Consider the following 16,388-nt stretch of genomic DNA (forward strand, 5'->3'; position numbering starts at 1 on the left):
AGAAAGCACGTGTAAATGTACCAACATGTTAAAAATGTGTGACCCTACAAAGAGGTTTATGACTTTTTGTCAAATCATTTGCCCACCTTCTCTGTAAATCTGAATATTTTTCAAAATAAAAAGTTGGAAGGAAAGTAGAATTTTAAAAAAAAAAATCATGTATATCACATATATATTTTAATATGTATCAATGACCCAGAAATCCCACTCTTAGGTATACAACACAAGAGAAATGAAAACATATGTCCACCCAAACATGTATGCAAAAAGGTTTACAGCAGCTATATTCAAAATAGCCCCCAAGTGGAAACAACCTAAATGCCCACTGAATGACTGGATAAACAAGATGTGGTAGAGTCATACATACAATGGAATATTATTTAGACATAAAAAGGAGTGTTATACTGATTACATGCTGTAATATGAATGAATCTTTAAAACATTACGCTATGTGAAATAAGCCAGATACAAAAGACCACATGTGTCAGGTACACAATTGGCAAATCCATAGAGACAGAAAATAGATTAGTATTTACCAATGGCTGGGGGTTTTGAGAGGAAATGGGAAGTGACTGCAAATGGGTAAGGGTTTTTTGGTGGGGGACGAAGGTGTAGATAATGTTCTAAAATTAGATAGTGGTGATAGTAGCACAATTCTGTGAATATTAAAAACACCAAACTGTTTACTTAAAATAAGTAAATCTGATGATATGTGAAATATATCTCAGCAAAAAAATTAAACACACATAGCTTTGTTTCCAATTTGATCTGATTCGTTAGTTTTTCTGAGAAGAAAGTTAAAAATGGCCCAGATTAAGAACCAAAGTTTTAAAAAGAAATTCTCAGCTTTTTTTAGGATTCCTTTAATTAGCATTATTTAATGGGTTATGCTGGTTTATCTGTTCACAGCTCAGTTCAATTTCCAGGCTCAATAAATGCTGCTCTGCAATTCTGTGTGCCCCCTCCCCAACTCTGGCTTAATGGAAAAGATGACGTGTGGCCCCATTCCTAATTTGTAAACATAAGATAACAAGAACAAAATTCTTATACATAGAAACTTCAATTGCTGCAACTTTTTAGAGATCAACAATATTCTAAGAAATGAATGTAAAAGGCCAATAAGGAGCTCTTGAAATATATCATCAGCAAATTAAAACCAGCTCAGATCACAAACATAAGTGGGAGGCCTGAAAAGAAATACAATAACTGACACATCTAGATCAGTGCTGCCTCTGTAATTTGATTTTCCCCTTAGATAAACAAATGCAAAAAAAAAAAACCCGCTATATTTACATATTCCACGGTATGGGTTAGTAGCAACAACATAAATTACAACTAAGAATTCTGAAAAATCACATTGGAAATGAATGCCATATTTAGTCACTCTAAATATGAAGTGACTGTCTTTTTGTAGTGACCTGTCAAAGAAGCCATCTGCTTTATTCAGCTGATTCAATCAGTGTTTGAAACTTTTTAAGGTGGGGATCTGTCTGAAAGAATGGGGGGTGGGGGGAGAGTAGATTTTTCCAGCTTCCTTCCAGGACAAGACCTCTTTTTCTTAAACATGAGACAACAGAGACATCTAGTGGCTACTGAAATAATTAAAGCCAAATAATTATATAGGATATTTTCATCATTTAGTGATAAGTTTGAATTACATATGGTAATATTCCATAGATCTTTCTCTAAACACTAATTTTCAAATAAGAAAAATTTCCAATGATGTATTAACTGACATCTCCACAAGAGTCAGAAGTTGATCAAAGGAAAAAAATAGCAATATCCAATTCTTTTGAAACTATTACTACGGTTGCACAAAATTAAATTATAGAAATCTGGTTTCCTGCAATAAAAGGACTTGGTGTTTACAACCAGTTAGACAAACAGTTGATGTAAGCACATTCCAGAAATTACTTTTACAAACTCTGTGTGTGTGTGTGTGTGTAAAACTGTGGGAGGGTGAGGAAGTAGAGCAGAAATAAATTTAGCAGAATGTTTGAAATTAGCCAGATAAGATTAGATTAAAATGTGAAGCATTTCCTCTTTTTTTTCCCAAAAGGGAAAGCGAGGGGTTTAGGATAGTAACAGAGAAATACATATAAGACAGAACTGTCAAAAGTTGTCTTATTTACCTGAGATGAAGCAGCTTTGAAGAACGTAAGTATTAATTTCCAAGTGAGGAGATATCCCAGAACATAGCAGAAGTCTTCACTCAGTGGCTTAATAGTAACTATCTGTCCAACAGGAATACACCCCAAAACATTTTCTAGTAAGTCTTCTTGAGTGCTAAGGAGAGACATCAGTGCTGCCGGTGGTGACCTAAGAACAAATGATTAAACACCACAATTTTCTTCATTAACTCATCCCTTAACAAACAGATATTATGTATAAATTTCAAGTATCTTAGGAAAATGTTTCTCTGTTTTCCAAAAACCATTTTAAAAGTCCCTCTTTATAGATTCATTTTTGACTCATAATTTCACATAAAGCCAATCATAGAATCTGAAAGACATAAAATGTTATACAAATATATACATATTTTCCTATTTATAAATCTATAAATATGTAATATAAAATATAAAATTTTATATTTGTAAATATATAAAACATGCTGTAAAACATGGATTCTAGAGGTTAGCACTTAAAAGACCCTTTTAGAAAACATATACTTCAGCCTTTTGTTTTACAGACAGAAAAAAAAAATCACACAACCAGAGGGGCTAAATGATTAGTCTGAAGCCCCTCGGTTAGTCAGGGGAACCATTAGGGCTAACAAGTCCTACCACGTCACTTATCATCCTATAAAGGGTAAAAAGGTCGTAAGGCTGGACGCCTTTTCAGCAGATTTAACATTCACAAGAATCCATGACAATGTGAGTTAATTTTCCTCCTTACTGGAGCACTGTACTCATCAACACCTGGATGAGCTTACAAGATTCTCAGAAAGTGAAATACTTGTGTGTGTCTCCTGTCAGAGTCTCTTCTCTATGACATTCTAGCTCGGTTCTCTCCTTCCACCTCTGTGAGCTTTCTTCCTTGGTGGCTTCCCACAACCAGTCCATAAATAAGTCTTCTTCAAGCTTCTGCCTTTAAGTTTTCACCTTCACCACCACCATCTCACGTACCACCCCTTCTCTATTCCATACCAACAGTCACTAGATTTTACAAAGAACAGCTCTCCACTTTCCACACTGACCTACATGCACTGCTGTAACTTCCAGAATGGTCTCCACCTCTGCTGGCTTCTTTGTACAGTTTGTGCTTTATACTATTGCCACAATCAGCTGGTGGTATCCCATCTTCTATCGAATAATGCCCCGATTCCTAGAAAATGTCATTCTGAAGGCCCTTCATTACCCTTTCAGCTTTACCTGCCACTATACCCTTCCTGCCTACTCCACATATACTCGTTCATTTATTCTTTTATTCAACAAATGAGCACTATTCCTGACTCTGTTTTAGGCCAAGAACCTGAATGCTGTGAATACAGTCAGGAATAAGAGACAAACATTTCTTCCTTCACAGAGCTTATATTCCAGTGGAAGAAGATATAGACAATTAAAAAAATGCTAAATAGCAACTACTCAGTGTTCCCCCAGCACATCCTGAACATTCATGCCTCAGTGCCTTTGTACATGGTGTTCCCATAACTTTCCCCTGCCCTGCTGAAATGCTATCTAACCTGAAAGGTGCAGCATAAATGCCTCTTCCTCAAGAGAAAGTCTTCCCTTCCTGGGCACAACAGTTGTGTCCTCCTAACATCCTAACCTTTTCCTTAGCACTTGGCAATCACTGTCTTCTGTTATAGGGTAATATCATCTAAATTAGATTATAAGCTCTTTACAAAATAGAACATTTACTTCACAACGTATTCTCTCTTCAACATTTAATTAACACTTTGCACAAAGGGGTACTCAATAGATTTTTTAGTTGATATATTCCTTCCACAGCTGCCATGTGGCTGAAGAAAGTTTTCACTAACAGAGGCAAACTGAAAATGATTTAGGAACAATTAAGAAGAGAGAGTTGGGGCAGGGGGAGGGTATAATTCAGTGGGAGAGTTCATGCTTAGCATGTAGGAGGTCCTGGGTTGAATCCTTAGTATCTCCATCAAAAAATAATAATAAATAAATGAACCTAATTATCTTTCCCCCACTAAAAAAAGAAGAGAGTAACTGTCTTTTTGGGTGAGCTCTAAATTTCATTCATATCTTACAAATAAATTTACAAGATCTGTTGAACAAATATATACTCCAATTTAGAGCTTTTGTACTGCTTCTGTCTTCTACAGTCATGAAGATGGATTATAAGAATTTAATAAAATAAACTACAGATGGTCCCCACTTATGACGGTTTGACTTAGAATTTTTCAACTTCACACTAGTGCAAAAGTGATAAGCATTTAGTAGAAACCATACTATGAATTTTGATCTTTTCCTAGGCTGGCAATTTGTAGTCTGATACTCTCTCATGATGCTGGGCAGCAGTGGCAAACTGCAGCCCCAGCAGCCACGTGATCAAGAGGGTAAACAACCGGTACACTCACAACCATTCTGCTTTGCACTTTCAATACAGTGTCAAGAAATTCCATGAAATACTCAACACTTTATCATAAAATTGGCTTTGTGTTAGATGATTTTGCCCAACTGTAGGCTAATGTGAGTGTCAGAGTACGTTTAAGTAGGCTAGGCTAAGCTGATGTTCGGTAGATTAGGCGTATCAAATGCATTTTTGACTCAACACTATTTTTGACTTAACGATGGGTTTATTGGGATGCAATCCTATCATAAGTCGAGGAAAATTTGTATTAAAAAAAAACTTACAAGGCTGGTTCTTCTTCTTCATCTCCGTAAGACTTTAGATTATCCTGATCATATTGTGGGAATTCAGGCATCAATCTGGAAGTTAGAATATTCTTTTAAATTATATTAAACTGTTCATTGTTAAATCATGCTTTAAAAGCAGAAAGACCAATACTTATTTTGTTACGAGTACATTTTTTACTAAGTTTTTTATGAAATAACTACCTATGGCCAGGGCTATCTAAATGTAAACTGTGCGTGGAGAAAAGTGACCTAAATATGAAAAACTTGACATCCTTGTTACTGAAATACAATCAAGTTTACTTTGTTGTTGTTTTTACTTTGACTCTTTTTAATGACGAAGAATTAAAACTAAATATATATTCTATTTTTTTAGACCATCACAACATTGATTCAATTGAAAGAATTCTTACTTGTATAGCATATGATAAACAGCAATTTGCACAGGCCGAGCTCTGTAAAGAAGTAATGGGGCTAAAGTATTTAACAAAGTCTGGAGATATTCTGGCAAGTTTGTTTTTTGGCCAGCAACCAATCTTGGAGGGAGTTTTTGACTCAACAGTTGATCCTTTGGGATATATGTTAGTGTTTCACACATGGGCTTCAGCATTGCATTCTGGAAGGATGTTTCAGATGTATCTTTGCTTTCTCCTGATGACAAAAAGGAAAGGAACATGCACATCCCCAAAGTGAGTAATACAGCTTGACTGATTCACAGACAACTACATGTTATTTAAGAAAATGAAATTAAAAACTTGACATTAAAGCACTCCTAACTAGGAACATGAACTGAATATACATTTCAGATATTCTCTGAACTACTCAGATAGTTTGGATACCTCAACTATTTAATAACTTCAATGATCTCATTCTAAAAAATAAATGAGGTTTGAGTTAAAATAATCTATTCAGGTTATCTGAATTACAATTACTTTAATTTTCAATGGCCTTTGGATATTGTACCATTTTTTAATTCTTGTCTGTAAAGCAGAAGCATATATGATACTTCTGAGATGCCTAGCTTTCTCTCTGGCTCTTGCACTATTTTATATTGTGTGACTTAAATATCCGAAGTTTTTTTTTTTTTCCAACAAGTCATTTTCAGTGAATCTCACTATGATTCCCTTTTTCACTTGCCTGTAACAGTCACCAAAAGAGGTAATAGCAAACTGTGGATCCCTTGGGAAAAAAATTCTTTCCATTCACTGATTAGATTTACAGGAAGGCTGCCAGTGGTATCCAGAGTTGTGGAATCAAAAAAAGCACTGAGTTCACAGGCCAAATCACAGCTGACACAGGCAAACAGTTGTACAAGTGGAACAGAATACAATGCCTGATTCTCATTTGTTGTCTAAAAAAACAAAAAGTAAATGGGTAAACAGACTTCTTCCAGCATACTACAAATCAAGGCAATAAAGAGAAGTCGCTTTCATTTCTCTACATTTAAAAATAAGAAGCAGTTGAAATATATAGTCTTAGGAGACATTTATATATTTTACATCAAAATAACTTTTTTTCAAATTAAGTATCAGGAATTAGAATTGATCCATTTATTTTGAAATTTTTTTAAATTTCTACAACCATAAAAGAAAATAATATCAGTTACCACTTACCAAGTTAAACACATTAAAAACCACATTTATAATCTTCTTGGGAGCCCTACTAATTGGGTATTATTAAGTTACTTTAAAATAAGGAAACTGAGGCTTGACAAGGTAAAGTTTAATACTACACAGCTAACAGCAGGCAAAGCAGAGATTCAGACTAATTCAACCTTGACTGACTTGCTGCATTAGAGCCCACAAGTATTACACACCTGGTTGCTGTGGGTCATAAAAAGAACATCAATTCCCCCTGAATCTGCCTAATTTTTAATGCATTACTCTGGCAATACTGAAATAGTACATTTTTAATAATAACTTAATTAGAATCAAAAAGACCAAAAAAACTTGTCATGAAAACATAAAACCTTAAAGGGCTGTGCTGCAATATTAAAATGAGCTAATGAAGAGAACATTTTAAAAGCAGTTAGCAGATCTGGTTACTGAATGATACTGGCAGACAAACCTCAATCATTTTACTGTTCTGTCAAGTAGTAGCTGGTGAGGAATATATCTATACAGTGTTTAAATGTTTGCAAAGGAGCTAACGACAACCATCATTTAAAGAATATTAGTAAACAGCTCTAGTACAGAGATATGCACAGAGACCCAATAGGTGTGATGACGTATCAGGTTAATTTACCTCCAACCAAGCCAACATGGAGCACATGATAAAGTCCCATTCACTCTCTGCCAAAGGAGATGAGCAGTATTTCAAAAACAAGGAAAGGAATCGGATTATTTCTATATTTACACCCAGTATCTCTGGACTTACTTCTGACAGATTGCTGTGATAAAGACAAAAACAAAACAAAACACTGAAGAATTATATACAATTAGAAAAACGTAAATCTTATATACTTAGACTGACTTAAATGTCTTTCATCCTATTACTTTACAAAATTGTGACTATAAGATACACAATCTGAGTCCACTTCATATATACAGGGAAAAACACAGTATAAAGTATTACCTACCAACTGAAAAGAAAAATATCTTCATGATCTTTCTTCCAGGTTATCAGAATTTTTAATATACCATGTAATAGCTCTCCATCATCTATACCTCTGGTTTGCAGACAAGAATTGAAAATGGCAAGATGTCCGAAACCTCCTAAAGTAAAATTAAAAATTAAAAAATTAATTGTATTGTTACTATTAAAAAGAGAAACTCTACCTTGAAACAAGTTAAAAACTTTCTTCAGAAGTTTTTAGGTTAAGAGCTCTAAAAATTAGGGCTTATATGAAACAGTCAAATGAGCTTATAAATTCCACAGGGCAGGGACCCTGTCTCTATACCCAGCACCCAGCACAGAAAATCAAGTGTGAAGAGGGGGGAGTGAATGACATTGTGCATTAGCTAACCTATGGTGTTTTATTGTAAAAAGTATGCCCTTTCTCATTTGTTGTCCTTACAGCACTAATGTTTGTTTATTTATTATTATGTCAATTAGAAAGTAAGCTCCATGAGGGCAGAAACCCTGTCTGTGTTACTTGCCACTGTACATGTCCCTCTAGCACGATGCCTGAGATGAAGAGAGACTCATTTTGACTGACTGAATGAAGTATGAATAAGTGAACACATGGTACACTGCTAGATGCTGGGGAGATAAAGCTGAACAAAATCCAGTCCCTGACGGGACTCATCTAGCAGTCCTGGCAGACATAAAACAAAGTAGAATGTAAGAGGGCCAAAAAACTGAGAGCCCAGAAGAGGAAACTAGGTCAAGTCAGAAAAGCCTTTCCTAAGTTGGTATATGGTATTTCACAGGCACAAAGTTCTAACAAAGTAACAGAATGTTCAAAGTTCAGGGCAGAAGCAAAATAGGTGAAACCGGAGAAATTGGTTGTGATAAGATTGTAAGATGTCTTATAAGCCAAACTAAGGACTTAAGGTTTTTATTCTGTAGACAAAAGGAAACCAAGGAAAAAGCAAAAATAAATTAATAAATAATAGCAATAGTAATAATGTAACCTTCCTTTAAAGGCAAATAATTTTTTTTCTTCTAATCTTCCTGACAAAATGTGAGGCTCAAGTTTAAATAGAAACAATTGATTTTCTAATAACGAAAAAATATTTGTTAGCTAACTGTTTCATCATTTTCGCAAGAAGAGCAAAATTGGCTGTCAAATCTCAAAAACGTTCCCCTTCCTGTTGCCCTCTGCACAGCTGGACAGTTTGTGGTTTGTGTGCACAGCACACAGTTGTGTGAACTGCAGTCCTGTCTCCTGCCCCTTCTCCCTCTCTGCCGTTCTTCAGTTATGACCTGTGCTGGAGAAATCACCTGCACTCCTGTTAGGTAATCCTCTCTTCTATGCACAATCAGTTCACCTGCATCTCTGTTCCAGAACTGCAATCCCAACCTAATCCCACAGTTTAACTATGTAAGTGAACTCAACAGTAAAGCTTAATGCCACAAAAATTTATTTATAACATCAGCTGACCCTTCATGCTACCAGGGTAATTCTTTTTGACTGTTTGTTGATGGACACACTCCTTTTCCACTATTTCAGACTTCTACTGCCTTTAACATCCACAATCCAGTTTCCACTTATTAACTGACCTAGACAGACATGAAGACATGAAGTTCCCAGGCCCCTCTCCATCTCCATCCATCCTACACCTCTCTTCATCTTGTCTCCACCTATATATACATGACTGGTATCTTCTGACTGCTCTAGATTCTATCCTACACGCCCTCCCCTCTCATATTCTCAGTGGGAACTATCATCAATTATTCCCTGTCTCTATCTTCTATTCCTCCACCTCCCCAGCAACATGTATTTCCCCTTTGACTTTGTGTTCACCTCCAGCTTTCACCTCTTTGTACACTCCTTCCCGCCAAACACTCAGAAGAGACTATCTGCCTCCACTTTCTCACCACTATCATTCCAACAATGTCAAAGCCAATAGACACTTGTCAGCGCCTAATTTTACTTGCCCTTCTGTGGCATTTAATGGCTGATGAATATTACCTAAAACTCCTCTTTTGCTTCTCTTTGTCTTTAGTCCTTATTCTCAAGTGTCCCTCCACCCACTACCCCTTAAATCTACTGCTGGTGTTCCCTTGATATTCCTTCCACTCTTCATTCTTGCTGAACAAGATCATTCTCATTTACAGACTATACTGCCACCTGCATGACATGGGCTTTGGAAGCAGCATTTCCATCTAGCCAATAGCCTATTGCTTACTGAAAATCTCCATTTGAATAGTTATTCCATAGCCATCTTAATCTATTGTGTCTAAAACTGAACATTAGCTGCCTATACACTCCTTTTCCATCCTCCTCCCAACCCTCAAGTCTCCTACAGAGCTTCCTATAAGGCCTAACAATACTTCCATCTACCCAATTCAGAAGTACAATCACAGAGCCCCATCAATTCTATTTCCTGTCTCTTTCATTTCCATCTCTGCTCTTCCATTTGTGCCTTGATTCAAGTTCTATTTCTCATTATGATTATTCCAATAGCTCCCTATATGGTCTTCTACCCCTAACCTCTCTTCTCTCACATCCACCCTATACAGTTAACAAAATAATCTTTCTAATATAAATGTGGTAAGTCTTACTACTCTTCTACCTAATTTGGGCCAATAACTCCTTACCTCCTACCACTTAAAGTCCGAACTCCTTAACCTACAAAACTAGGCCTTTATGATCTGTTCCCTGCCATTTCTCAAAATCCATATTCTTCTGCACTGTAATACTCTTTGTCTCCAACTTTCTACCTTAAATGCCAACCCAAATGAACTATCTGTATTCTTCTATGTTTGTGTGTACCTGGAATGCCCTTCCCCAACTATGTCCATATGGCAAACTATCCTTCATCACTCAGTTGAAGTATTTCTCTTTGTGCAATTGCCACTGACATCTCAAAGCAAAGGGGAAAACTCCTTTTCTTCCACTTTCACACATACGACATCTTATTGCTCCATCAGCTACCATATAACTCTACGTCTGTCTTCTCTACACAAGAAACTGTCACATAGCCAGGGCTCAATAAGTGTTTATTCAATTAATAAATAAATGAACTAATAGAGTAGAGAGTATCCAAAAAGTTTAAAACATAACAAAAGCTATTCCCTCTTTTGTCTTTATAAGTGCATCATTGGTTGACTGAAAAAGCTATATATGGAAAAGAAATGATTGGAGGGTTATCAGTGGTTGTAAGTCTTCCCTTAAGGCTCTAGCATTTCTGTACTGCAAAATGGTAACAGCCACTCTCCAATGACACTCATCCTACTGAATCAACTTGTTTTGTAGCAAGAGTATAAATTAGGAAAAATCAGCTATAATTCATCTCTGCTAGATGCGGATTAAGATACTAAGAAATACTTCTTTTTGGCAGGGAAGGGTGTAGCTCAGTGGTAGAGCACGTGCTTAGCATGGACAAGGTTCTGGGTTCAATCCTCAGTACCTCCATTAAATAAATAAACAAATAAGCAAACAAATCAACCAACCTAACTCCCTCCCAAAATTTTTTAAATTAAGAAATACTTTTTTCACTTCAAGCAATAATTAAATTAATAAAGTATTTATTACCAAGCAACTAACCATTAGTACTGCAAACATCTTCCTTGGTCCAGGCCAAAAGGGCAGGGATACACTGAGCAATGAATTCTTTCTTGTCTTCTTTTGACAAAAATGGACAGAGACTTTGAATGGTATGCATATTACCTTCTGTTAGTGGAAAAAAACTGTTTAAAGGAAAAAAAAAAGGTATGAATTATATTTATTCTAAATTTTCAGTTATTTCAGAAAGCTCCTCTTATCTAGACTAGTCAAAAAGACTAATATTTCCACAATATAAAATAATTGTATAGAAAAAGAAAAGAAAAGAAACTATGAAGAGATTGACAATTGTTGATGCTGGATGATGAAACTATGGATATTTTTTTTCCTGCTTCTTTTTTACATTTTTTTTTTAAATAAGCATTGTAACTTCCCCCATTTATGATTTTTTTTAATTATACAAACAATACATGATTATGCTCTAAGAGTCAACTGATTCAATTTAAGCAGTACCAGTTGCATGTCCTTTGTATGAACTAGTATTTATATATGTGCATATATATAGTTGGGTTTTATTTACCTATGTGTTGTATTATTTGCCACTTATATACTTAGTAGGTGGTTTTGTCAGAAAATGTAGGTATAAAGTATTCCTTTTATTTTAAAGCTACATAACTAAACCAAAAACAAAACCAAAAATACTGCACAGTATAATTTAACTATTTCCCTATTAGTGAACATTAAGGTTTCTTCCCCCAAATTTTTATTCTTACAAATAACGCTGTAATAAATGTCCTTGAGCAGATACAATTCTGCATATGCACAAATACCTCTTTAGGCCAGATTCCTAGAAGCAGAATTGCAGAAATCAAAGGATTTGAATGTATTATATTTTGATAATTTCAAACTGGTTTTCAAAAAAGCATAATCAAGTTTACATTTTCACCAAAAATGTACAAGTTTGACTGTTTTGCTGCACATTTAATGAATCTTTTTAAAATTCCTGGCAATACGGTAGATAAAATGTACTACTTTTAATTTGCATTTCTGTCACTATTAATAAGGCAAATCCTTTCATATTTCACATTTCATAAATGAATTACCTGTGACTGTTTCACCTATGAATTACCTGTTCAAGTCCTTGACACATGCTTCATTTTGAATAGTTTTATTAAGAAAAGCTATATATTATGGATATTAATTCTTAATATACAAATTTTCCTTCCATTTTGCCACCTGTCATTTAACCTTTGCTTACTGTATTTTTATCATACAGAAGTTTCCTTTTTTTTCCTTTTTTAATTGTGGTAAAATACACATTATATAAAATTTATTATAAGTGTACAGTAGGGTTAAGTTCATTCATACTGTTGTGCAGCTTATCTCCAGAACTTTTTCATTTCACAAAACTGCAACTCTACCCATTAAATAAGAATTCCCCATCTCCTTCCCCTCAGCCCCTGACAACCACCATGTTACTTTCTGTCTCTATGAATTTGACTATGCTAGGCACCTCATATACATGGAATCATTCACTATTTATCTTTTTGTGACTCATTTATTTCATTTAGCGTAATGTCCTCAAGGCTCATCCACATTGTAGCATGTCAGAATTTCTACATTTTTGTTTATCCATTCATCTGTTGATGGGCACAAAGTTTTATTTTTACAAAATCAGGTATCTATCATTTCTTCTACAGATTCTGGATTTTTGTGCTTTGCTTAAAGTCTTCCCTATGCCAAGATTATACAGTCTCTTATTTTCCCCTAATACTTTTACAGATCTGTTCTTTTTAGCTTCCATCTGGACTTCACTTTTACGTAAAATGTAAGGGAGTAGGTCTCCCTTTTTTTTCAAACACATATCCAGTCTTCCTAACATCATTTATTATTGACTCATCTCACAATTTGAAAGAACACTTCTATCAAAAACTAAATTCTCATATATGTGCAGATTAGTTTCTGGACTCTTACGTTCTGATCCAGTGATCTGCCTATTCACCAATCTCATACTGCTTAATTACTGTACTGGTAGGGCAAATTCTTTTCACTTTTCTCCTTCATAACTCTCCTAGCTATTCTTGAACATTTTTTCCTTCAAATGCATACTATATTTAACACAGTTTGTCAAGCTTTTCAAAAATGTTGCTGAAATTTTGACTGAGATTACATTGAAATTATAGAAACAACCATTTTTTAAAATTTATCTTCCCATCTTCTCTTGTGATCTTTACTTGGGTTTTTTGGGGGGTGGGAGAGTTGTTACATTTATTTCTCGGTATTCATAGTTTTATTGTCATTGTGAACAGAATCTCTTTTTTCCTATGCCTTTTTAAAATTGATTATGACTGGTGAATAAGAAAGATACTGATTTTTGTATGTCAAGTACATATCCATTCCATTTGTAATTAGTTCTAACAGTTCTTTAGTTAATTCCCTATGACTTTTATAATTAGAGAAAAGTTTTAAATTATACTGAATAAAAAAGCTAGTATCAAAAGATCACATGCTGTATGATTCCTATATATAACATTCCTAAATGATAAAATTATCTAGAAAGAGAACAGATTAGTGGTTGCCAGAGATGAGAATGGGAAGAAGGGAGGTGGCCGTGGGAAAAAAGGGTAACACAAGGTGATCCTTATGAAAAAACTAGTCTATATCTTGGACTGTGGTGGTGGTAACACAAGATTACACAGAACACACACAAAAACACGTAAGTGCAAGTAAATGTGGTCAGTGGATTGTATCAACGCCATCTTCTTGGTTGTGAAATTGTACTAAAGTTATGCAAAATGATACCACTGGCAGAAACTGAAAGGTACATGGAATTTCTCTGTATTTCTTACAACTGCATGTGAACCTATAATACCCATTAATAATTGAATTCAAAATAATAAATTAAAAAACTAAAATAAGATTAAAACAAAAATTTAACTTAAGATTCTAATTCTACTGTGCCAAAATACATGTGTAAACATATATAGGTATAAATATATATGTATAAATATACATACATAATTTCAGAATTCTTCTTGGTAAATCAGTTAATTCAAAATGCCTTGGTAAATTTCAGCTAAGTGTTAATCTGAATGCTCAGCTTCTCTAGTATAATTAACTCTAGCAAATCTCTAGTATGTCCAACTCTATTTCTTTGTCCCAAGAACACATCTATTGCATTTTTAGAATAAACTTCAATAGGATGATCCTTATTTAAGAGAAGGTAAGTTAACTTTCCCTATCACTTCCATACAGCAAATAAAGTAATGGAAAAAGGATGTTGGGGAGGGGAAAATAATAGATTCTGTCGGAGAGATTTCTGAGGAAAAGAGAACAACTTTATGAAATGCTAATTGTTTAAAACAGGTATACAATTTCACAACAAAATTTTATAAGGTTTAAAATGCTTATTTAAAAAGGTGTGTTCCTCAACCTAAAACAATTAAAATTGTTTTTATACTCTTTAAGTCTCATTTTTTTAATTTAATTTTCTCATCTCCTAAACCTTGATTTCCTGATTCATTAAATTTTTTTGTTAGTTTAGAGTTGTCAAAGTAACCAACCATAGTAAATTTCAAAAAAAAAAATATTTTGAGTAAGAATACCCTTCTTTTCTCCTATAATGCCATTTTACTTCATCAGATGAAACACTTCGGGAAAGGATCAACTTAGCAATGATAAGAGACCAAAGGGTGCCATTCTCCCTGGATCTAAAAAAGGGAAAAAAAAAAATCCATTTTGAGAGTGCACTTAAGATTTTTAACACTGTTACCTGGATTCCTTTTACAGAATTAAACAGAATTAAATAAATTGTTTTGTGAGGGTATCATTTCACACAGTCCTTCTGCATCCAAACAGCTGCTGTTACCAAAAGGATTGGGAACTTAGGCTTCCAACACCCTTCATAACTGGTACTGGGCTCTCATCCCAAGGCAATCCCAAAGCCCTCTTAAGTCCTGACAGAGGACATAACCTTAAAGAATAGGCTTGAGGACCAGAGGCTGCAGCTGAAAGGAAGACATCTTCCAGAGGACACCGAGGGTGGCAGCAAGTTGAAGAATCAAAGAGTTATTAATATTTGCTGAGGCAAGTTCTGAGTGTTAAGTATGTGGAGTGGGATTGGAGAGGAAAACCTGGGGCCTCTGATTTTCAAAGAAGCGTATGAAAAATACTACAGGCAGGTGAGAAACTCTTCAAAAGAAAGCAAGTCAACATAGTAATTTCAATAAGCTAAGTATCTAACTGCTATAAACTCTACAACGACTCTGTTTTCATACCTACTTCCTCATCTGAGGGAGAAGGTTTGTGGTTATGATATTAAGACACACCTGCAACAACATGCAAGGTGAAAAGGTTAAACTTGAGAGTAGCGGAAGGATGGGTCACATATGACAAATTAAAACAACTTCTACAGGTTTTCATTTCTTTGTCATCTGCCCCTTGAATGTATTTATTGATTTAATAAAACAGGCAAAGTCCAAATATCTCCCCAGAAGAGTAAATCAAGTACTTAGTGTCCACAAAGTATTCATTATTAAAAATTGGGATTAGTTGTGGGGGAGGGCATAGCTTAGTGGTAGGTAGAGCACATGCTTAGCATGCCCATGGTCCTGGGTTCAATCCCCTATACCTCCATTAAAAAAAAAAAAAAAGAATTGGGGTTAATTTAAATCAACCTTCTGATTCAAAGATTACCATCAAGTGGGCTTACCCTTTACAGACACAAAGCCATTAACTAGCAAAATAGTCATAAAAAAATGGAAATTGAAAGGGATTCTTACCTGTTAAATAACAGCTGCAAAAGGCCAGAAGTATTACCAAGTCCACATAAGTTATCATATGTAATATTCATTTTCTGAAGCATTTCACAAAATCCAGTTAGAAAAATAGGTGGATTGTCTAATTCTTCATACCACTGCAACGAATAGAGCAGTTCTGCAACTGACAGAGTGGACAACACATTATTGAGTGTACTTGGTGAGCAGACCTTTCAATTGTTTTCACTTCTCTGCCCCATTTTCTAACATCGCTGTGCTCACTAATTTCAAAATATCTATGAGCTGATTTTCAACTCTTTGATGTTCAATGACAATGAAAACTGAGAATATCTGATACAAAATACCACTCCTCTCCCAAACCTTACTCAGTTCCTTTTCTGATTAGTTTAGAATGTGACAGGGATCTGCATTATCAGAGATACACGAAGAACTTCCTACTATTTTTGCCACAAACGGTAAGAAGTTGCATCCAGGATAAACAACTATGAGATCCAAGACTTGAGAAGTTTAAGACAATGTGTTACGAAATGGGAGCGAGCATGATACGGTAAACAACAGGGCACGGGCTTCGATGACGGACTAGTCTGGATTCAAATAAGCTGTACACAGGTCATCAACTAGGACACTACAAATCTACCTCACGGGACTATTGGGAGAATCAGGTGACCGAGTATC

At 35.0% G+C, this 16,388-nt stretch overlaps 1 protein-coding gene across 5 annotated transcripts in view; it reads right to left on the reverse strand.

Moving 5' to 3' along the window:
• LTN1 (listerin E3 ubiquitin protein ligase 1) overlaps positions 1 to 16,388 on the reverse strand; it is a 75,138-nt gene that overhangs the window by 32,020 nt on the left and 26,730 nt on the right. For all 5 annotated transcript variants that reach the window (XR_012075990.1, XR_012075992.1, XR_012075993.1 and 2 more), the window contains exons 17-25: positions 15,717 to 15,876; positions 14,541 to 14,645; positions 10,978 to 11,120; positions 7,402 to 7,537; positions 7,068 to 7,212; positions 5,961 to 6,174; positions 5,237 to 5,474; positions 4,824 to 4,898; positions 2,133 to 2,319 (exon numbers count right to left, since the gene is read on the reverse strand). Coding sequence is in view for 2 of the 5 variants with exons in the window: in XM_006209811.4 (XP_006209873.3) it covers positions 2,133 to 2,319; positions 4,824 to 4,898; positions 5,237 to 5,474; positions 5,961 to 6,174; positions 7,068 to 7,212; positions 7,402 to 7,537; positions 10,978 to 11,120; positions 14,541 to 14,645; positions 15,717 to 15,876 (1,403 nt within the window). In the remaining 3 variants the exon portion in view is untranslated. The remainder of the gene's footprint in view (positions 1 to 2,132; positions 2,320 to 4,823; positions 4,899 to 5,236; positions 5,475 to 5,960; positions 6,175 to 7,067; positions 7,213 to 7,401; positions 7,538 to 10,977; positions 11,121 to 14,540; positions 14,646 to 15,716; positions 15,877 to 16,388) is intronic.

This window comes from Vicugna pacos, chromosome 1, assembly GCF_048564905.1.
Source record: "Vicugna pacos chromosome 1, VicPac4, whole genome shotgun sequence".
Taxonomy (NCBI): Eukaryota; Metazoa; Chordata; class Mammalia; order Artiodactyla; family Camelidae; genus Vicugna; species Vicugna pacos.